The sequence below is a fragment of the Delphinus delphis genome, chromosome 9 (genome assembly GCF_949987515.2).
Source record: "Delphinus delphis chromosome 9, mDelDel1.2, whole genome shotgun sequence".
Lineage (NCBI taxonomy): Eukaryota > Metazoa > Chordata > Mammalia > Artiodactyla > Delphinidae > Delphinus > Delphinus delphis.
Window position 1 is genome coordinate 24,925,664 of NC_082691.1, and position 23,242 is coordinate 24,948,905.

The 23,242-nt window shown below is 33.6% G+C and overlaps 1 protein-coding gene across 2 annotated transcripts in view; it reads left to right on the forward strand.

Moving 5' to 3' along the window:
* Window positions 1-22,886, forward strand: part of LOC132430956 (platelet glycoprotein 4-like) — a 56,366-nt gene extending 33,480 nt beyond the window's left edge. The window contains exons 4-14 of one of the 2 annotated variants that reach the window (XM_060020331.1): window positions 2,815-2,962; window positions 3,411-3,590; window positions 4,870-4,958; window positions 6,906-6,952; window positions 9,887-9,956; window positions 15,166-15,353; window positions 16,369-16,487; window positions 17,711-17,784; window positions 18,350-18,404; window positions 19,265-19,429; window positions 21,953-22,886. In XM_060020331.1, the coding sequence (XP_059876314.1) occupies window positions 2,815-2,962; window positions 3,411-3,590; window positions 4,870-4,958; window positions 6,906-6,952; window positions 9,887-9,956; window positions 15,166-15,353; window positions 16,369-16,487; window positions 17,711-17,784; window positions 18,350-18,404; window positions 19,265-19,429 (1,135 nt within the window). In that variant the 3' untranslated portion in view covers window positions 21,953-22,886. The other variant, XM_060020332.1, reaches the window with a different exon arrangement.
* Window positions 22,887-23,242: the final 356 nt, after the last annotated feature.

Below are 23,242 nucleotides of genomic sequence, written 5' to 3' on the forward strand. Positions count from 1 at the left end.
ATAAATAGACATTTCTCCAAGGAAGACATACAGATGGCTAAAACATACACGAAAAGACACTCAACATCACTAATAATTAGAGAAATGCAAATCAAAACTACAATGAGGTATTGCCTCACACCTGTCAGATTGGCCACCATCAAAAAATCTACAGACAATAAATGTTAGAGAGGGTGTGGAGAAAAGGGAACCCTCCTACACTGTTGGTGGGAATGTAAATTGGTGCAGCCACTATGGAGAACAGTACGGAGGTTCCTTAAAAAACTAAAAACAGAGCTACCATATGATCCAGCAATCCCACTCCTGGGCATATATCTGGAGAAAACCATAATTCAAAAAGATACATGCACCCCAGTGTTCACTGCAGCACTATTTACAATAGCTTGGACATGGAAGCAACCTAAATGCCCATCAACAGAGGAATGGATAAAGAAGATATGGTACAGATATACAATTGAATATTACTCACCCATAAAAAAGAATGAAATAGTGCCATTTGCAGAAACATGGATGGACCTAGAGATTGTCATACTGAGTGAAGTAAGTCAGACACAGAAACACAAATATCGTATGATATCACTTATATGTGGAATCTGTAAAAAGGGTACAAATGAACTTATCTACAAAACAGAAATAGAGTCACAGATATAGAAAACAAACTTATGGTTACCAGGGGATAAGGGGAGGGGGGAAGGGATAAATTGGGATTGACATATACACACTACTATATATAAAACAGATAACTAATAAGGACCTACTGTATAGCACAGGGAACTCTACCCAATACTCTGTAATGGCCTATACGGAAAAAGAAATAAAAAAGATTGGATATATGTATAACTAATTCACTTTGTTGTACACCTGAAACTAACACAACACTGTAAGTCAACTATGCCCCAATAAAAATTAAAAAAAAAAACACCTTTCTAAAACCTGTATATATTCTTCTTTTTTTTTCTTTTGGCTGCACCCTGCACGGCATGCAGGATCTTAGTTCTGCAACCACGGATAGAACCCATGCCCCCGGCAATGGAAGCGTGGGGTCCTAACCACTGGACCGCCAGGAAATTCCTTATACTCTAAATTTTAAACCAAAAATTCAGTGATTATGTCCTCTTTTTATAAGTACATTGTACACACAGGCCTCAGTTTAAAGGATTTTTTTTCTCTTGGTGAGTGCCATCTACTGGTATAGTATTGTAAGTACAACTAAGTAAACTAGAATTGGGTCACAATTATTTTGCTGTTATCTCAATTATTATATACACATAAATGTTCCTGAAAATTAGAGCATTTTAATTTTAAATGTTAATAATATGTAATATAAGTTTAAAATACAATTATCTAAGAGGAAATAGTAATTGACTATTAATAGACTGTCCTGGCTGCTGTTTCAGATTTTTATATTCTTTGTATGTCTACAGTACTCAGAGAAAAGTAAATAATAAAGCTTTGAAGAAATTATATTAAAAGTAAAACATATTTATATCTTTTTTGAATTCTCTTTTGAGATATTAATGTGAGGTATTAATTAATTTATTCATTCAAAATTTTTTGTTGAGAACTTACCAAGTAGCAGGCACTGTGGGAATTAAAAAAACACTCATAATACCAACCCTACAGGTATTGTACCTGATTGAAATGTGTGGCTTTTTTGGTTTGTTATGTTTTATACATTTCAGTCCCATGTTTTTTTCAATCTTTATCTTAGTTAAATAATAATAGATAACTACTGTAGCCTCAAATAATAGACATTCAAATATATGATAATGCAACGTCTACCTTATTTCATCTCAGTAAATATCTTGTACTGGCAAAAGATTTTTTTTTCCATAATATGACCTTTCACCACATTCCTAAAAAGTAGTTGGTACTTTGCCTACAGATTTTAGAGCCAGGAGCTTAGAGTTAATAAGTATACAATATATGAGGCAGAGATGGAGGGGAATTGATCTCTTAAGTGGAAATTATATTCCATTAGTTATCCTTCTCATTAAAATACTGGAAATTATGAAAGAAACAGTGCTGGCAAGGCTGTGCACTTTGAACAGTCTTTCTTATGTAAGAAGACATGCTTTTACTGTTCCCTTCCTTAAACCTCTCTGCTGTCTCCTCCTGACCCTCAGGATAAAAAGTTAAATATCTGAGTACAGGACACAACCCTTTTGTGTTTGAGATCTTGTTTATTTTAGTGGCTTTATTTCCACCACTCTCCTTACTCTAACTCTGTAAACCAACCATAGTAAAATGTTTGCAGATACATGTGTTAGCATATGGTATTTGTTTTTCTTTCTGACTTATAAAGCAGAAACTAAGACACCATTGTAAAGCAATTATACTCCGATACAGATATTTAAAAAAAAAATTTGCATATCTAAAATTATACCATGTTCTTACTCCTTAATGTTCTACATGCTACTTTCTACCCTATTTTACCTAACTAAACTTCTCCTTGTCATTCAGACCACTTATGTGGAATTGTATCTTGTCCATTATCCCCCCATAACCATCCCAAGCCTGGGTTTGTACCTGTTCTGTGTTTTCCCACAGACTCTGTGTAAACTCCTATAATAACGCGTACTCCTTCTCCCCTGCTCTGCACCTCTAAGACACCTCCCCACCCACCCCTCCCCACCTTCTCTGATTTGCTAGAAACTCAGCATTTGCTTATATATCATTTTAACCTACCTGTTTAGCCTAATTTCTGACATAGTCTGTGCACTCAAAAATTATTTGTTGCATGAATGAACGGCACTTGAGACTTAATGTTCACTTGCAACAATTATTTTGAATTTTATTTACTTTTTTTTGCAGAGTTCGTTATCTAGACAAGGAAAATATAACCCATGACTCCGAGACCCACACAGTCTCTTTCCTACAGCCCAACGGTGCCATCTTTGAACCCTCACTATCAGTTGGAACCGAGAATGACACTTTCACTGTTCTCAATCTGGCTGTAGCAGTGAGTAGACAAACAGCGAAATTACTGGTTTTGAAATACTCTAGAATCCTCTGTAATTAATCTCATGATTAGAGCTATCATTAAATATTATTTTTGTCATTTTTATGAAAATGGGTTCATTTGGCATTATCTTGAATTACGGTCATTTGGAAAGATGACAAGATCATAGAATAATCAACTGAATTGAGAAGACCACTTAAAGTGTATCATTTTAAAAAAGTAGGATTTAACTTTGAAATCTTCTTCTTGTGGCTCACACTGAGACAGAGAAAAGTAATCATTCAGAGATGAAGAAAATTACACTTTTAGTCCTGGAAAGATTTGGCAGTAATTTTAAAGAAACAGTTGAAAGTTGTTTTATCAAACTTAATTGTACTATTTATCCATTTCTTCTTAAAAATCTGATATAGCTATTGGTGTCTTAAACAGTGGGTTTTTTTTTTTGTAGGCTGTGCCCCATCTCTATCCAAGCGCATTTGTTCAAATAATAGTCAATATCTTTATCAAAAAATCAAACTCTTCTATGTTTCAAAAGAGAACTTTGAAAGAACTATTATGGGGCTATAAGGATCCATTCTTGAGCTTGATTCCATACCCGGTTCCTACTACAGTTGGTGTGTTTTACCCTGTGAGTACCAAATATGAATGTCAATATTGTTAAACTTTAATTGGATAAATATAATGGCATTGTTAATTCATAATTTTATCATTTAGTGTGTTAACCCTATTTCTGATCTGGGAATACATATTCTAAGTTTTTTAAGTCTCCATCTCACATGGGTTTAGCTTTCCTGGTTGGGAAAATTTACTTATCTGAATTTAACAATTAAATTTTTTTTAACAATTTAATTTAAAATTAAGAAACTGAACATTTAATCAAATTTCCACTCTTTGATAAATATATAACTGTCTAAAATTAGATTGTAAGCTGGCAAGGCTTTGAGCACTGTTTTTGATTTCCTGTCTAAAAAAATCAAGTTTAATGCCACATTTTTATTTATTTATGTTAAATATATTCGTCATGTCATTCTTCCTTCTCTAGACATCCTACAAATTTGTTGTACTGAATATTTAAAACTTAGCCAAAATTGCACACAATGAGACTGATACATCAGCAATGTCATGTTTTCATAGAATTAGTTGAAAAGAATTTCTATAATCTACAAAAGTTATGAAATGGCAGTTTGGAGATTAAGAAAAATGTGAACTTGGTGATGTACTTAGTTATACCTTAATGTTTCAAGTTATAAATAGGATAATCTGACTAGTGAATTGAAATTTTGACCATGATTTCACTTGGCACTGTATGTGACATTAGTTATATTCTCCAGTTCACTGTTGTTATTTTACTGTAGATGGTTTTTTAGGATTGCAAGGTTATATATCAATTAAGAAGGCATTAAGGGATAAAAAATTCAGTTACTAGTATTTAACTAAATACTCTGAATTCTTTCGTTGGCTAATTCTGTTTTTAATTCTGTGTACCTAATCTTTAGTAACCACTTATTAGAAATAATAACGTTGAGAAAACTTCTAGAAATCTGTCACAGTTCTCATAGGTTTTGTTCACTATCCCGTCACCTCAATATAATAGGAGGAGTGATCAAAATGGCCTTTCTGGCTTAATTACGGCAAAGAGTGATAGAGTTGGATCACATCAGCTTCTTATATTTGTTTTCTTCCTTTGCTCAGCATCTAGCACTTATTTCTAGGTACCTTTCATATTCTGTCTTTTTAAAATGTTAAAGACCAATAATTTTAAAACTTTATTGCATATATATTTCAAATTACATAAAATAATTATAAACAGTGTTTGAGAAATGCAAAAGTGAGTTAATTACATATTTTATAACTTGGAAAATATGGCTTGTTCTACAAGTAATTTTTTCTTGTATGCATCTTTTCAGTACAATACTGCAGATGGAGTTTATAAAGTTTTCAATGGAAAAGATGACATAAGCAAAGTTGCCATAATTGACACATATAAAGGCAAAAAGTAAGTATCCAGGCAAAGTGTGTATGTGTATGTGTGTGTGTGTGTCACTAGGATACTCTAAGGCAGGTAAGAAACTTATTTAACAACTGGTAATGCACAGGCACCAACCTATGGAACAGACCTGCCTGTATCTCAGCTCTAGAAACTCCTGCTCTGCCAGATGTTAACCCTTTAGTTGTGATGACTAGTCACACTAGTGCATAGGTGCTGAGTATCAGCCCCACTTGAGGGTTGACATTTATGCACAGGGTCTCTTACATAAAGAAATCTAAAGGGACTACTTCCATCTCTGCTGCATAACAGGCACTATCAAGCACCCGTACAATTACATAACCACAAATGAAAAGGAAGAAAATCAACTCTGTGTCTAGCAGGTTGAAAAGTATATATTACTGGGTGTTTTTTTTTTTTTTTTTTTACTGAGCATGGAATATAAAAATTGCTCATTCCAGTAACGTGACTAAATGTGCCATAAGGTGGAAGCTCAATGTATCCATGCCAATGCTTTCATGACCTTCCCTTTCAACATTTTCTTGAAATAATTTTCTATATTGATAACTCAGCTTTTTTAAACCTTTATCAATGAAAAAATGGAATGAGTATTTCAAGTTCTAAAATTGACATATTAAACTTGAAGACAAAGAGCACGCCTCCTGTGAAATAGTAGTAAAATGAGATATGTTCACATAGCCATGATTTCCTATTTTTCCCTAGCTCCTACCTGTTTATCTGGAGTATACCAAATTCATCATATGTCTAAAATAGGAAGAACCCCAATAAATATCAAGGGAGAAAGTCTTTCCTCCTTAAAGTTAAAATGAGTTTTAGATCAGTGATTTCCTGACAAAGAATAAAGTAATCAAAATCAAGAGATGAAATATTTTAAGTAACTCTTGCCTCACACTGAGTTCCTATCTAAAAATTGCTTAAAACAGTTAAACGCTCACTCGTGTAGTCCTTTTTCTTCCACAGAGTCCACAGTCACATATTTTTTATAGAAAAGTCTAATGGAGGAAAACAAACACTTCTAAATGCTCACTTCAGGGGAATCACATCTCTGTATTGAGGAAAATGAGCATTTCCTCTATTTCAATATTACAGATAGGTTTTAAGGAGAGTTTAAGATTATGACAAGGTTAATTTAACTGATCATGGCAAGACTGAGCATGATTAATCACTTATTCTGTTTAAAAAAGAAGCAATAGCTTGCCTTGACATCTTACTGGATGGTATGTTAGGAGTGTGAAAAACCCATTTTCCATCACCAAAAAGTGGCTGAGTGTGCAGAGAAACTATCACTACTGTTGTCTTTATTGCTTCCATATATATATATATATATATATATATATCTTTTGTAGATGCCAGCGCATAAATTTATAAACTCTGTCCTACTTAAATGCCAGTTATTGCAAGAGTTAAAAGAGAAGGAAAAGTATAAATTACCTATGTTTCCAATCTCGATTGATCCAACATCTGCTTCTCTTTCTTTCCTCCTCCACACTCCCCTCTTCTCCCTCATACTGAGTCTACATCAGTTATCCATTTAGTATCTTCCTCCTATTCAGTTTGAATGCAACATACTATGAAATAATCCCACTGGGAAAAAAAACTTTCCCCTAAAAGATCTAAGTGTCTGATAAATGTTTCTCAATTTTCTTTTCTGCAGAACTGTTTCTGTTCCATGTTGTTTCTAACAACATTTGGCAGTTTTTATTTTATAATCTGATCACTTAATGGTTTCAGGCACTTCATTTAACTCAACAAAATGGAAACTTCAAACAAAACATGGATCAAATGATTTAGAACATTTCTTAAACTTAGCCTGTCACATCTAGTCTAATCAATATTTATTATTTTAGCAGAAGTACTGAATCATAATAGACAAAGTGATGTGAGAAAGGTGCCCTTGAAATAAGAATATCATTTTCTATTTTTTTTATTCCTAAGGCATCTCTCCTATTGGCCAAGTTATTGTGACATGATTAATGGTACAGGTAAGGGCATATGTTTGTTGTTGTTGTTGTTGTTGTTTTGTGTGTGGCACGCGGGCCTCTCACTGTTGTGGCCTCTCCCGTTGCGGAGCACAGGGTCCGGACGCGCAGGCTCAGCGGCCATGGCTCACGGGAGCAGCCGCTCCGTGGCATGTGGGATCTTCCCGGACCGGGGCACGAACCCGTGTCCCCTGCATGGGCAGGTGGACTCTCAACCACTGCGCCACCAGGGAAGCCCAAGGGCATATGTTTTGTGGTAATAATCACAATGAAACCAACTCCTTTCTCCCACAAATCCACCTCCATACCTACAATGTTCTGGGTGTTGAGTATATGCGTTTGCCTATCTTTGTATCCCTGCAACATAATTCAGAGTCTCTGTTCTTATGTAGGTTTAGTAAATGTCTGTCTAATGTGATGGAATTTCTCAAGATTAACCATCGAGGATGAGCCTTTACTGCATTTCTGGGGAAACGTTTGCTTTGTACAAACTTAACGAACTCCTTCCTGACCACAGAAGTAAAGGGTTAGAAAACCTTAGAGTAGTGGTTACTGTTCACATCTTTTGTAAATACTATAAAGATAATAATTTAAAATTAAAGGAATTAAAATATCAGGATAATTACAAAAGGTAAGACATGCCTCCAAAGATTTCAGGCTGAGTTAGAATCAGTGAACTTGTAAGCAGAGCCACCTATTTTGAAGAAGATGGTCAGAAAGAGAGAGAAAAGAACAACAACAGCAACAAAAACAAGTTTACATGTGTACTAACCATGAAAAATGTATGCAAAAATGAACATCCTGAATTAGAGTTAGGAAGAAAGAAAGTACTATGTACTTAGATTTAAGCGTGGTTAGATCCAGCTTACTATTCTTCTTGAAGTAAAGCAAAGTATATATATGCCTATGAGTTTAAGAATTAAGATTGTAAAAAGCAATGGGAATTGAATACCAGGAGGTGAGCTCTCAGCTGCTAAAAAGCAGAAGCAGACCATAATGCTTACAAAGCTAGTTAGGCAATACTTCATAGGAAAGCAATATAATGAAAGTGAAAACTGTTAAATACAAAGTTATGTAAAAGGTAGGGAATAAAAAGCAAACATGGGGAATGTTTACTTTTCCAAAGGTATTACTGAGTTTTGCATGTTGATTTAATTTTTTAATACTCTCTTGAAGAAAAAACAGCAAAACCACAGTTGAGTTTGCTTTGTAGTGCTTTGAGTCATGGAATTGGGTGAAGAAATTCCTTTCTAAGTAGTTCATTTCTGCCAATAAATTGTCAAGTGTCCCAATACCACTAACTCTAGTAATTTCATAACGATAAACTTCATACTGTATCCTTAGATACAGAGAGAAATATATTGTGCTTCTCCTAAATAGTAAAGGAGTCTTTATGGGTTTAAGAAAAAAAAATTAAACAGTTTTGTCCAAAACTGAGAAGAAAGAAGTTTTAAAAATGAGGTAGAGGATTTATTAATGACAATAACATAACTACATGAGTATCAGGCATGAAGTTAAAAGTATCTAAGAAGAAAATAGATGTAAAACAAACTAGGAACAGAGGTAGACTGAACAGGCCAGAGGACTCTGATGGCATCCCTGTGAGAGAGATTTTTGGTTATGGCACTAGGGAAAAGAGACTAATGAAATGGAAAAGGTTCCAAGGAGTTTTAACCATGATTTAGATGTACTTCCTCTATCTTCTTCAACAAACTTAAAGAGACAGAAAAGGAAAACACTGATTTACATTTGAATGCATTTAAAAAAGAGCCCTGCTAATATCAGCTATCTTATGATCATGACCCATGGTAATTGCTGGTGTCATTAATACATAATCTTCGATGATATTTCAAATGATTTTTTAAAGCTTTTCAATGTATTCTTTTCTTTTACGGCTAAGGTGTTGGGAAGACAGTTGTAGGCAACGCCCATTCAGGGACCTGTTTGGGGAGTTTAAGCTAATCTTTAATATCTCATTCTCTCAATGCTGATTCACTGTGATCATCTGTTGTATTTCACTTATCACAAGAGTATAAGTGAAATGTAATAAGATCACAAGGTTAGTGCAGTTATAAGAAAAAGAGTGTGGTATTCATAACTGAAGGATGGGTCTTACTGTTTTGAACAAACACATTCAGTAGTGGCTCATTTTGGTAATATTGATTTGTGGAGCAAATGGAGGAATTACCTAACTATTTCTTCTTATATCCAGTGTGTGCATGGATCATAACCATAGCAGAGATTCAATAAACTCAACAAATGCCCTTTTTAGTTTGATGTGTATATTTTTCCAACCATTTTCAGGAAATTCTATTTAGTGAGAGAACTTCAATAAATGATTTAAAAAATATTAATCAGCCATTAGGGCAGATGAATGAATCACTATTAAAAGTAAGAAGACCATTTACCAAACAGGAGTTCTAAATGAACCTCATGGTAAGAAAAGTGCTACTCTATAGATAGGGTGGGGATTTCAAAAACAAACACAATCACAGTTTTAACAACATGTGGTTTTGCCATTGTTTTTTTAAACTTTCATTTATTTTTAAGGAGTAGGAAAATTTAATATGAATGGATACCAGTGAATGTGTATAGTATATAGACTTGTTGAATACAGTAGCTACTAGCCATGTGTCACAATTAAGCACTTGAAATGTGGCTAGTAAAAATTGAAATAGGCTGTAAGTACACACTGGATCTTGAGATTTGTTAGTTTTTATATTGGTTACATGTTAAAATGATATTTTGGATATGGTGGGTTAGATAAAATATACCTGATACTTATTTTATTTTTAAAATGTGGCTACTGGAGAATTTTAATGTTATATATACAGTTTGTATTCTATTTCTCTTAACTATGCTGGAATTAAGATTTCTAGATTTTTCTAGGACACATATTTCACCTAATCCCTTGCCACTTGCTTGATTTTTAAACAGATGGAGCCTCATTTCCACCTTTCATTGAGAAGACCCGGGTATTGCAATTCTTTTCCTCTGACATTTGCAGGTAAGACAAAGAAACTGATATGTTCCTATATATCAGAATTCTTTCTCCAAGTGAAAAAACACAGGCATAGAAGATCATACTTGATAATCATATTATTTGAGAAAAATAAAATACATTTAGGTAAGTTTTTCTTGCCGTATTAAGAATAAATACAATATGGAATTCATAATATGTTTATTAAGTCTTTAAAAAATTGAAGGTTGCAGAAGGATACTTTGCATAACGAAAATCATTTTCTCCTTCTTCATTTCTAAGCAAGAACATTTCTTTTCTCTTACTAAACTAGTAAAACAGTGAGGCGTGGCTCCACCTGAGCAACCTCATTCTCAATGTGCTCACAGAGTCCTCACAGACGTCAATGGACAGACGACAGAATATCAATAAGGCAACAGAGATCCTAAACGACACAATAGAACAGTTAGACTTAATTGATATTGTCAAAACATTACACCCAAAATAACCAGACTACACATTGTTTTCAAGTGTACATGGAATATTCTCTAAGGTAGACCACATACTAGGACACAAAATAAGCCTCAACAAATTTAAGAGGTTAGAAATTATTTCAGGCATCTTTTCTGACCACAATGGCATGAAACTAGAAATCAACCACAGAAAGAGAAATGAGAAAGTAATGATTACATGGAGACTAAACAACATGCTACTAAAAATACAATGGGTCAACAATGAAATCAAAGAGGAAATTAAAAATACCTTGAGACAAACAACTATGAAAATACAACCATACAAAATCTATGGGACACAGCAAACGCAGTCATAAGAGGGAAGTTTACAGCAATATAGGTCTTCCTCAGAAAACAAGAGAAATCTCAAACTAACTTACCACCTAAAAGGATTAGAAAAAGAAGAAGAAAGAAAGCCTAAAATGCACAGAAGGAAGGAAATAATAAAGATCAGAGAGGAAATAAATACAATAGCTATTAAAAAAATAATAGAAAAAAAAATCAAGAGCTGGTGTTTTGAATGGATAAACAAAAGTAACAAAATTCTGCCCAAGCTCACCAAGAAGAAAAAAGAGAGGACTCAGATAAACAAAATAAGAAAGGTACAAGGAGAAATAACAACTGACACCACAGAAACACAAAAAATCATAAGAGAACACTGTGAACAATTAAATGCCAACAAATTGGACAACTGAGAAGAAATGGACAAGTTTCTAGAAGTATACAGCCCACCAAAACTGAATCAAGAAGAAATAGATAATTTGAACAGACTGATCACTAGAAGTAAAATAGAATTGGTAATAAAACAAACAACCAAACAAAAAACCTCCCTGCAAACAAAAGTCTAGGACTGAATGGCTTCACTAGGGAATTCTGCTAAACATACAAAGAAAAACTTATACCGATCCTTCTCAAACTCTTCCAAACATTGAAGAGGAGGGAACACTCACAAAGTTATTCTATAAAGTCACCTCCATCCTGATAACAAAACCAGACAAAGGCATTACCAAGAAAGAAATTACAGGCCAATATCTTTAATGAATATAGATGAAAAAATCCTCAACAATATATTAGCAAACTGAATCCAACAATATATAAGAAGAATCATACACTATGATCAATTGGATTCATTCTGGAGCCACAAGGATAGTTCAACATAGGCAAACAATCAATGAGATACACCACATCAGCAAAAGAAAAGATAAAATGTCACAATAGATATGATTATCTCAATAGATACAGAAATATCATTAGATAAAATTCAACATCAATTCATGATAAAAATTCTCACCAAAGTGGATATACAGGGAACATATCTCAGCATAATAAAAGCTATTTATTAGAAACCCACAGCCAACATAATACTCAAAAATGAGAAGCTGAAAGCCTTCCTGTTAAATTCTGGAACAAGACAAGCATGCCCACTGTCACCACTTACATTCAACACAGTATTGGAAGTCCCCATCACAGCAATCAGACAAGAAAAAGAATCAAAGGTATCCAAATTGGAAGGGAAGAGGTAAAACTCTCATTATACGTAGATCACATGATACTCTATATAGAAAAGGCCTAAAGACTCCACACAAAAGCAAGGTAGCAGGATACGAGATTAACATACAGAAATCTGTTGCATTTCTTTACACTAACAATGAAATATGAGAACAAGAAAGTAAAAAACCAATCTCTTTCAAAATCACATCCAAAAAATGCTTAGGAATAAACCTGACCTAGGAGGTGAAAGACCTACACTGAGAACTATAAAACATTGATAAAGGAAACTGAAGATGATTCAAATAAATGACTATATCTCATGCACTTGGCTTGGAAGAATTAATGCAGTAAGTCCCCTACATTCGAACGAGTTCCATTCCAAGAGTATATTCGTAAGTCCAATTTGTTTGTAAGTCCAACAAAGTTAGCCAAGGTACCCAACTAACACAATTGGCTATACAGGACTGTACTGTAATAGGTTTATAATACTTTTCACAGAAATAACACATAAAAAACAAACAAACACAAAAAATAAAGAAAACATTTTCAATCTTACAGTACAGTACAGTAGCACCAGCTACATACCACCGCCACTTTTACTCTTACTTTTGGACATCCTGGGCTTGAAATACAGATACTGCACTACTGTACTCTATACAGTAGTGTACAGTAAAGTACACAAAAGCACAACCACTTGTGGAGGATGCACACACGTGACAATGTATGCCAGACAGGTGAACTAACTTATGTGATTGGACATATGAACGCATGTTCGCATCTTTGAAAGTTCACAACTTGAAGGTTTGCATGTAGGGGACTTATTGTATTGTAAAAATGGCCACACTACCCAAAGCAGTCTACAGACTTAATGTGATCCCTAACAAATTACCCATGACATTTTTCACAGAAATAGAACAAATAATCATCAAATTTATATGGAAACACAAAAGACCCAGAATTGCCAAAGCAATTGTGAGGAAAAAGAACAAAGCTGGAGGCGTAACCCTTCCAGACTTCAGAAAGCTACAGTAATCAAAACAGTGTGGTATTGGCAGAAAAACAGACATATGGATCAATGGAACAGCACAGAGAGTCCAGAAAGAAGCCCACATATCTACGGACAATTCACCCTCAACAAAGGAGACAAGAATATACAACGGAGTAAAGAGTCTCTTCAGCAAGTGGTATTGAGAAAGCTGGAGAGGTGCATGTAAATCAACGAAGTTAGTACACACCCACACAACATACACAAAAATAAACACAAAATGGCTAAAAGACCTAAATATAAGACACAACACCATAAAACTGCTAGAAGAGGACCTAGGCAAAACATTCTCTGACATAAATCGTAGCAGTGGTTTCTAAGGTCAGTCTCCCAGGACAATAGAAATAAAAACAAAAATAAACAGATGGGACCTAATCAAACTTATAAGCTTCTACACAGCAAAGGAAAACATAAACAAACTGTAAAGAGAACATAAAGACTGGGAGAAATTATTCACAAACAATGTGACCCAAAAGGGCTTAATTTCCAAGATATACACACAGCTCATACAGTTCAGTGTCAAAACAAACAAACAAACAACCCAATCAAAAAATGGGCAAAAGACCTAAATAGACATTTCTCCAGAGAAGACATACAGATGGAGAACAGCCACTTGAAAAGATGCTCAAAACTGCGAATTATTAGAGAAATGCAAATCAAAACTGCAGTGAGGTATCACCTCACACCCGCCAGAATGACCATCGTCAAAACGTCTAAAAATAATAAATGCTGGAGAGGGTGTGGAGAAAAGGGAACCCTCCTACACTGTTGGTGAGAATGTAAATTGGTGCAGCAATTATGGAAAACAGAATGGAGGGTCCTTAAAATATAAAACTACGGTTACCAGCAATCTCACTCCTGGACATATATCTGGAAAAGACAAAAACTCTAATTAAAAAATATATATGCACCCCAATGTTCATAGCAGCACTATTTACAATAGCCAAGATATGGAAGCAATCTAAATGTCCATCAACAGATGAATGGATAAAGAAGATCTGGTATATATACACAATGGAATATTACTCAGCCATAAAAAACTGAAATAATGACATTTACAGCAACACAGATGAATCTACTGATTATCATAGTAAGTGAAGTAAGTCAGACAGAGAAAGACAAATAGTGTATGATATCACTTATAGGTGGAATCTAAAAAAATTGTATGAACAAACTTATTTACAAAACAGATTCATAGACACAGAAAACAAACCTACAGTTACCGAAGGGGAAAGTGGGAGAGAGAGAAACTAGGAGTTTGGGATTAACATATACACACACTACTATATAAACAAGGTCCTAGTTTATAGCACAGGGGACTATATTCAATATCTTGTAATAAGCTATAATGAAAAAGAATCTGAAAAAGAATATATATGCATATATTTGAATCATTTTGCTGTACACCAGAAACTAACAGAACACTGTAAATCGACTATACTTCAATTTTAAAAAATGTCCAAGATGGTGATACCACAGTCACAGAACTATGTTCATGTGCTCTGCTGACACTACAGCATCTTTTCAAATTGATGGGGTCCAGTAGCTATCACACAAGCACTGGCACCCACACTGGTATGCTTGCATCCTAGCTCTGTTTCTAGACACTGTGTGGTGTGGGCAAGTATTTAATATCTCTGAATATTTTCCTTATCTATAAAATTGAAGAGAGTAGCATTTCTTCATACAGAATTATCTGGCCATTAGAAATATTATGTATTGAGTTCCAGTACGTTGCTGAGGTTATGGTGGACACTTGGTAAATGATGGCGCATAGGAGACATGTATCAAAACCCACATGCACACACCCTAGGAAGTGAGCAGCCCTTCTCTCCAGGATTAAGTTGTGGAAGATTGAAATTTTATTTTCTTTCATTTAAACTGGGCACAAATAGAGGACTTGAGGAAGTCATATATTTACTCTATAAAGGAAACTAACTCTGAGAAATGTCCTCAGTATAAATACTCCACGGTAGTTCACAAGCAAAAACTATTCTCAGAAGCTTTTGAAAACAAAGGTAAGAAGAGCTCATACTCAGGTACTGAGTTCTGGTGTGTCTTAAAATATCACAAGAACATTTTTCCTAAGACTTAAGCAAGAATTCTAACAAGATTATATCCAGTTTTTCTAATTTAAAAATAAGAAAAACAGAATCTCCATAATGAAGTTCAGTTTTCCAGGATGAAGGTCTTTCTTATCTGTGTTTAGATCATTCTATGCTGTGTTTGGAGCTGAAATTAATCTGAAAGGAATCCCTGTGTATAGATTTATCCTTCCATCCTTGGCTTTTGCATCTCCACTTCAAAATCCAGACAACCACTGTTTCTGCACAGAAAAAATTATCTCCAAAAATTGTACCTTATATGGTGTGCTAGATATTGGCAAATGCAAAGACGGTGAGTAAAAGGTCTTGATGTCACAATCCATGGCATAATATGCATTTTTCTTTAAAATGTAAATTTCACCTAGGTTTCCTTTCCACCAGAAATTTAAAGTGAGAAAGTAAAAAGGGCAGAAAGTAAAGGTGATGATAAGATATTTTTGTTCTGATTTTTGTACTGCTTTCAAGCTCCCAGTTGTTTCAGTGTTGCAAAGCTTAGTTATTATTAGGTAAAACCCTACTGATATTTCCCTGTGCTACTTTGGAAAATGTCTCTTTAGGTCCTTTGCTCACTTTTTAATTGGGTTATTTACGTTCTTGAGTTGTGTGAATTCCTTGCATATTTTAGATTTTAATCACTTATGGGATATGTGTTTTGCAAATATTTTCTCCCATTCCATAGGTAGGTTTTTCATTTTTTGATGGCTTTCTTTGTTGTGCAGAATCCCTGTGCTCCTTTTAGATTTAGGGTAAAATGAAAATAATTCTCAGAATACTCTGAGCATCCCAACTTACCCATCTGACGTTTTTCTAACTTTTTCTACCCTAGAAAATGGTAAATAAAAATAAATATATTTCAGGATGTCTCTGAAAGAAGAATTGACTCAAACACGAAATTTGGAGTCTATCTTATTTTGCTCACCTTTTTCATATTGGAGTGGGTGAGAATAAAGAAAGAAAAGCCTCTTAAATTCTCAGTCCACAGACATATTACTCCCTAAAACATGAAGGTATGTGGTTGTAAATTTGTGTTCAGCAGCTAAGCTTTACATATTGAAAATAAACACCTAAGGGATAAACGACAGACATCAACTGAATGGTTAGTAGGATGATGCAGAAGCTTATATTTTATTTTTGCTCAAAAGTGATTAGATGTAATAATTTTCCCTCACCCTCATTCCCCATTTAGTATTCAAAGCCAACTTTGCATTTCTTTTAACTTAAAAATCTATTTTCAAGGAAATCTTTTTAGTGCTACGCGTAATGAGGAAAAAGATTTATCCCAATTGTCTCTTAAAACTTGTTTTCAGGAAAACCTGTGTACATTTCACTTCCTCATTTTCTACATGCAAGTCCTGAAATTGCAGAACCTGTTGAAGGCTTAAGTCCAAATGAAGAGGAACATAGCACGTACTTAGATGTTGAACCTGTAAGCAAATACATTATTGATCTGATTGGTTTAGCATTTTTTTAAATGAAAGAAAAATTAAGTTCCTGCCTTTCTGTCAATCACATTTATTGATGATATTTACTGCATCACAATCTTGACAAATTACTTAAAATTTTTTATTGAAGTATAGTTGATTTACAATGTTGTGTTAATTTCAGGTGTACAGCAAAGTGATTTAGTTATATTTATATGTATTTTTTTCAGATTTTTTTTCCCTTATAGGTTATTACAAAATACTGAGTATAGTTCCCTGTGCTACATAGTAGGTCTTTGTTGGTTATCTATTTTATATAGAGTAATGTGTATATAATTACCTACTTTTATTTCAAGGAAAATCTCATTGGTTTCTTCCTGTTGTTGCTTATGAAATGTCGAGGTAATTCTATTTTAGTTTTTTCAGCATATGGAACTTTATAATCCTTTTTAATTGTTTGTAGGTCAGGGATAGTAATGATGGGTATGATTCTAATTGGCTTAAAACAATTTGGTATAAATTACAATTTTACTGTCATTTTATACTTAACTGTAAGTATTGCTTATATGAAGGGACACTGTAGATCATGAGGGATTAAAAGATTTTATGGGTATATGCGCATTTGAGGCAAGATCTATTATACTTAGCGTCAGGAAAAATCTATTAAATTTCCTATAGTGTAACAGTTTCAACTTTTAATTTATTTTAATATTCTCCTCTTCAAAAGTTAAACGTGCCAGACATGGCACGTTTGTGCCAGACATGCCAGAATTTTAGTAGTCACATTTAATTTTAACTAATGATAGAAGTATTATAATTATACTGATGACACATGGGTTCTGACTGAATATATATTTGACCGTATATAATTTGGGATTTAAATTGACTATATGAGTTCTAAGTTTCACTGCTGTTGTTGTTGATTCCCCAAAACCAATTCAGATAAATATCACCTTGACAGTAGGTTGGGCAAAGAAATTGTGTGTGTGTGCATATATACATGTGTGTATAGGTCTGTATACACACCTGCATATACACATAAAATGTAATTATGAAGAGTTATGTACATAATATTTAATATGTCTAATTAATTATTTAATAAATTTCACAAGTTTCAAGTACTACAGTTTTCCCTTAGGTTCTATATAACAGTAAAAATAAGTTTTAGATATTATAAATGAATTATTTAAAGGAAGTTGGTAATTATTTTAGTTTGTTCTCTTTTTAGATAACTGGATTCACTTTACAATTTGCAAAACGCCTGCAGATCAATGTACTGGTTAAGCCAGGAAAAAGCATTGGGTGAGTCTCTTGAACAGGTTCATTATGATTTTTAGTATTTTCTTGCCAGAAAGTGAGTATATGTATGAAATTAAGTGGAAATAATATAAAATTTCAACTTTTCTTTGACTTAATATCATGAAATAATTACTGTTTATAACTTTCATCTGTAATTTAGAATTATATCTAGTGTGTATTGAAATTGTATTTACACATATTCTGGAATTAGTGTATGATGGCGTTTCTCATTTTGCTAGCTGTCCAAATATTTCCAGGACAATTGTTTCTAAAATTCAATTTTAGTTTCCTGGGTATAAATTGTCAAAAGGGAAAATACATGCTTAGAAAAAGTCAATCTAATTAGAAATATGTATTAGAAAGATTTATAAGAGTGAAAGATGTCTGATAAACAGCCATAGTAATATTTAAATGATTCATTACAAGGAACAAAAATCAAGGAACTTAGCAAGTTTAAGAGCAACTAATTTCTGAACATTTATTTACACTAGTAATTACTAACATTTCTGTTATATATGGGTATTATATTAGTATATATTGTTATAATTATTTTCAATGTTTATTACAGAGCATTAAAGGGTCTGAAGCAGAATTATATGGTGCCTGTTCTTTGGCTTAATGAGGTTAGTATTCTTATCTCTTAGTCACCAAAAACTGTAAACTTCCTTGTATATAGGAACAGCTTTTAGTGTTTGAAAATTGAATACATATGTATAGAATTTGAAGTTGTATGTGTTTCCATTACCTATATAGGTGAATTTATATATTATTAATTATATAATTAATTATTCTGAGAGAACGAAGCCACACAGAAATATCAGGTTTATGTTAGTTTTCAGTGTTTTTATTTCAGAAGGATGAAGTACTTCCTATAATTTTACATTATTTTCATAATACAACTAGTAAACACTTTTTCTTGTCATAGTGCTTGTGTTAGGAAAGAGTCATACATACACGTAACTCCAAGTAACTCAATGTGAATACTGTAGTGCTAATAAAAGCAAACCAAACTTATAAAGACCAGCTAAGAGTAGGTGTCTGCAGTCTATCCGAGTGCCTAACAAGATATTTTTAGTACAAATCACAGAATTGATTAGCCACAGAATGAGGAAATGCACTACAGAAGTCTTCAGAGGAAAGAAACTGTTGGCCTTTCCAATTTCCCTCTGTCACTAGGAAACATCCTTTGGAAAACTGGAAAATATTTCAGTAAGACCTTTGTATAGATCAATGAAGTCAGTGTATTGGAGAGGGCTACATAACATGTTTCAAAGGAAGATTATATTTCTCTCTCTAAATATTCTACCTTGGCATTTACTGCCTTCTTTGACATGAAAAGGGAATTACACTGTCTTTTCTTATAGATAAAGATGACTAACATCTATGCAGTGTTTCGAAAAAAGAGTGATACATAAATGGAGAATTTTGAGTAATTTGCTCCACTAATCAACTGAAATAATGCTAATTGTTAACTTGATTACAGACTGGCACAATCGGTGATGAGAAGGCAGAAATGTTCAGAAATCAAGTGACTGGAAAAATAGAACTCCTTGGCCTGGTAGAAATGATCTTAATCAGTGTTGGTGCGGTGATGTTTACTGCTTTTATGATTTCATACTGTGCATGCAGATTGAAGAGTGTAGAATAAGTAAGTATATAACAAAATATATATATGGCTTCAGTAATGTTAGTTTATATATTACTGTTTCCATTTTATCAAACAGGAGTTATAAATTAGGCTGCAAGTATTTCTGGACATGTCTGGCCAACTATCATTGTTAATACATCCTTGAAGTTTTGAGATACTAAATGTAAATTAAACATAAATGAAACCTGAATGAGTAATAAGGCCTACTAATATCAAGCAGATCACTATATTTCATCTTTATTATTGGAGGAATGGGCTAAAATATGAAATTGTCACCTTTCAAAGTTAGAATGTTGCACAAAAGCTATATATGTACTAACTTTTCTTTTCCTAATTATTTCTAGCTAGTTAATTATTTTAAAATTACAAATAATTAATTTAATAGATCAATGACCAGGAAAGTTTATGTAAAACTGAAAATGGTAGCTATTTGGGGAAATTAGAATTTACAAGGGAAAAGAAAATAAAGAGGAAAATTAAATAAGCTAGAAATTAATGAGAAATGAAAACTCAATCAATGATAGAACTAAAATTAGGTAAAAATATGCTATTTTTAAATGAAGATAGCATATTAATATAGAAACAGGATTGTTGCATATAGTCATGCTGTCCAAAATCACAGTGTGCACTCTAGATGTTTAGTGTGGAAGCCCTGATGAATTATTACAATTCAGGAGCTAGAACTGAATACAACAATACAAGAAAACAGAAGACAAAAATGTTCACACAGTAAAACCAAATTACTCAGAGTTTACAGGAAAATCAGCTAAATGTAGACAGATTTGAGTTTTGACAAAACTGTAGAGGTGTTTCAGGCCTCTGTGTTTTAGGTATTACTGCACAAGCCCCCTTGTACATAGAGGGATGAATGCCTGACCCTATCTTCCCTAAGCCTTTCTTTACTAATCATACTTGGCATAGGTATGGCCTGTGGGGGGTAGGGGGGAATTTGTCACTTACCCATAGTTTCTGTCCCCCCTCCCTTCCCAGGAACCTCAAAAAATAAACACAATCAAAATAAAAGCAATATACTTGGTATGAAAAAATCACAACTTCAAAACAAAAGTCTTCTTGTTCTACTTCCAATCAGCCTGTTGACTGTAACCTGTCATGTAGAAATTCTGGAACTGCCACTGATAATTACTGAGCTTTTATTATGTGCCAAAATCATGCTAAATATTTTACATGATTTATCACAACTAATCCGTAATAATATTTCATGAGTTTCCAATAATCAGGGATTCATTAGCATCCATTCTATCTTATGGAGTCATCCCAGAAAGTTATAAATTTAAACTGTGCAAAATTGTCCATTTTCACAGTGTGAATCAGTCAAACTGAAGATGAAGAAAAATGAAGTGGAATTTTTGGACAATATTTTTTTGGATATGAAATTGAGAGCTTGAGACTAGGAAGGCAACTCCATTTTTTGTTCTGATTATTTCTGTCACTATTCACTCAAAAGAGGACTGAATAATTCTGCCTACAATCCATTTGAATAGGTATTCAAAACGCTAACCTAATATATTCACATTATAACACATAAAGGAAATATTGCATCACCTTTAAGACCTGTCATTAGTCCAGTAACAAATAAGTTATGATTAAACAAAGTAATTCATATGAACACATACAATAGACAAAAAGATCATCCACTGATAAGCCAAATTACAACAAAAACTTCTTCTAGTGGGAAAATATGCTTTTCAAAATGAAGTATGAGTCATAAATTTTTTCTGTATAGTTCTCTACTGAAATTACATGAACAATTTCATCAGTGCTTAATGAGCCCTGAATGCCAATTATCTTGGGTCTGTACATGGCTCTATTAAGGTGAAAGACTGAAAACTTTCTAGAGTGCCTTTGTCAACAAGTATATTGGTTTGGCTTAACATCTGACTGTTACAGGGAAAAGCTACTGCTCTTTACACAACGATACGTCTTTTTTCTTTACAAATAGAGAAGAACACTGTTCTCTGTAGATTACTTGATTTACTAGATTTAGAAGAATTACAGATATAGATTTCCTTAAAGAAGCTTCAGTTTTGAATATTATAATAATTATGCCTTTGGGAAGATTTATAAACAATTGAAAAATAAAGAGATGGATGTACAAGAGGGAGTAAAGCAAAGGTGGAGCTAAGGTGTGATTTTGCTCAATGGATCACAAAGAGAATAAGCCAATAGTCCTTTCGAAAGTAGTAGTATATACACCGCTAAATGGAGGATGGTCTGAAGGGACAGCAAAGAGTGGAAATGTTCATCCAGAGCAGATTTAACGAGCTACCCCTCCTTATCTGGCCACACGCAGCTCTTGAGAGCTGGGAAGCAGCCTTCCATGTATCCTGGAATGGGAAAATAATTGTCTTATCCATGAAGTTCATCAGAGAATTTTTTCTGCAGCTTGAGAAATTGGGCTAATTACTAGAAAACATGACATCTGCAGTAATTAGAATTTGAATATTACCTGTTTTATTTTTCCACGAGTTTTTGATAAGTACTTACCTTTCTTCTGCTTTCCAGGAAGCAAATGAGTCTTTACATTTATGCACCAGCTACATCAGGATCTTTCTTAATATCGACCTACAAAATAAAGATTTAATATGCTTTATGTTTGCAAAACACACCTTATCTTATAGTTGAAGAACTGGTGGCACTTTTTTTTTTTTTTGTACTGAGAAGCAGCACATTTCTAAAGGATTATTAAGATGTCATTAAAATCCATACTTTGAATAAAACAGCACCTTTTAAAATTCAACATGTTCACAATGGAATGGATTTCAGTTTCTACAGATGTGGCTTCAGCATTATCCAGTTATTTTTATTTGGTACTGATTCACTGATTGGTTCCAGTTTGCTAAATTCAGCAGATGGGTGGATGTTCTAAACAAATCCTGGACCCTGAACTCTTGTCTTCCTCATCAAAGGGAAAACATCACTACCCTCATCAGTGCCCCTGCAATACAAAGACCCCAGGACTGTCAGGACATTGCATTTCATGAGTATCAACTATTTTGAAAGACATTTAAGAATGGAAACTAAATGACTGGCCTATGAACCATTTATTAAACATTATTTAATTTTCTTTCTCTATTAAATCCTTCACACAGCATGAGCAAGCCTTATCACCACGCTCTTTATAACAATATGGCTCACATTTTTGTCAGTGATAATGCAAATGCACATGTTTAGGGACTTTGTCATTTTCCACATTCTGCAGCTCTTCTGGAAATCTGAGTAGATTTTGATCTTTTCACTCAGTTGCATATAACTTATGCTTGGCAACTTCAGAATGCTGTGCTAGTATTAAGAGATGTAAATGATAATAAAGAAATTATTGTGTGGGAGATTACAAAGAGTAGAATGTCCATTCATAGTTATTTGTTGTAATAATTCTTGCTTTCATAGTCGCCTCAGAAAGACTGGTTTCAAACATTAAAAAATGTTGCTCCTTAAATTCCTGTGCTTTTGTCCAGTTCCTGTTGTGTCACAAAACATTTACTCTGGTTTTCTGACCGATGAATTCTATCTGAATTTTTATTTCTTTATGCATCTATATTTCCTCATGAAACATTTCTGAATTCAATCTTGACCACTTTTTCCTTTGCTAATTTTTTGAGCCAGTTGGGGGAAAAGGAAATAAAAAGATACTTGGTCATGCTTTAGAGTTACAGTATTTAAATTCTAGACTATGAAGTATATTTCCTTTTTATTAGAAGACATATTGTTAGGTAACCCTGCTTTCTTTAGCAGGGGTTCACTTATGGCAGAGAGCACTAGGCCCCCTAAAAAGGCCCCCCATAGAAAGAGAAG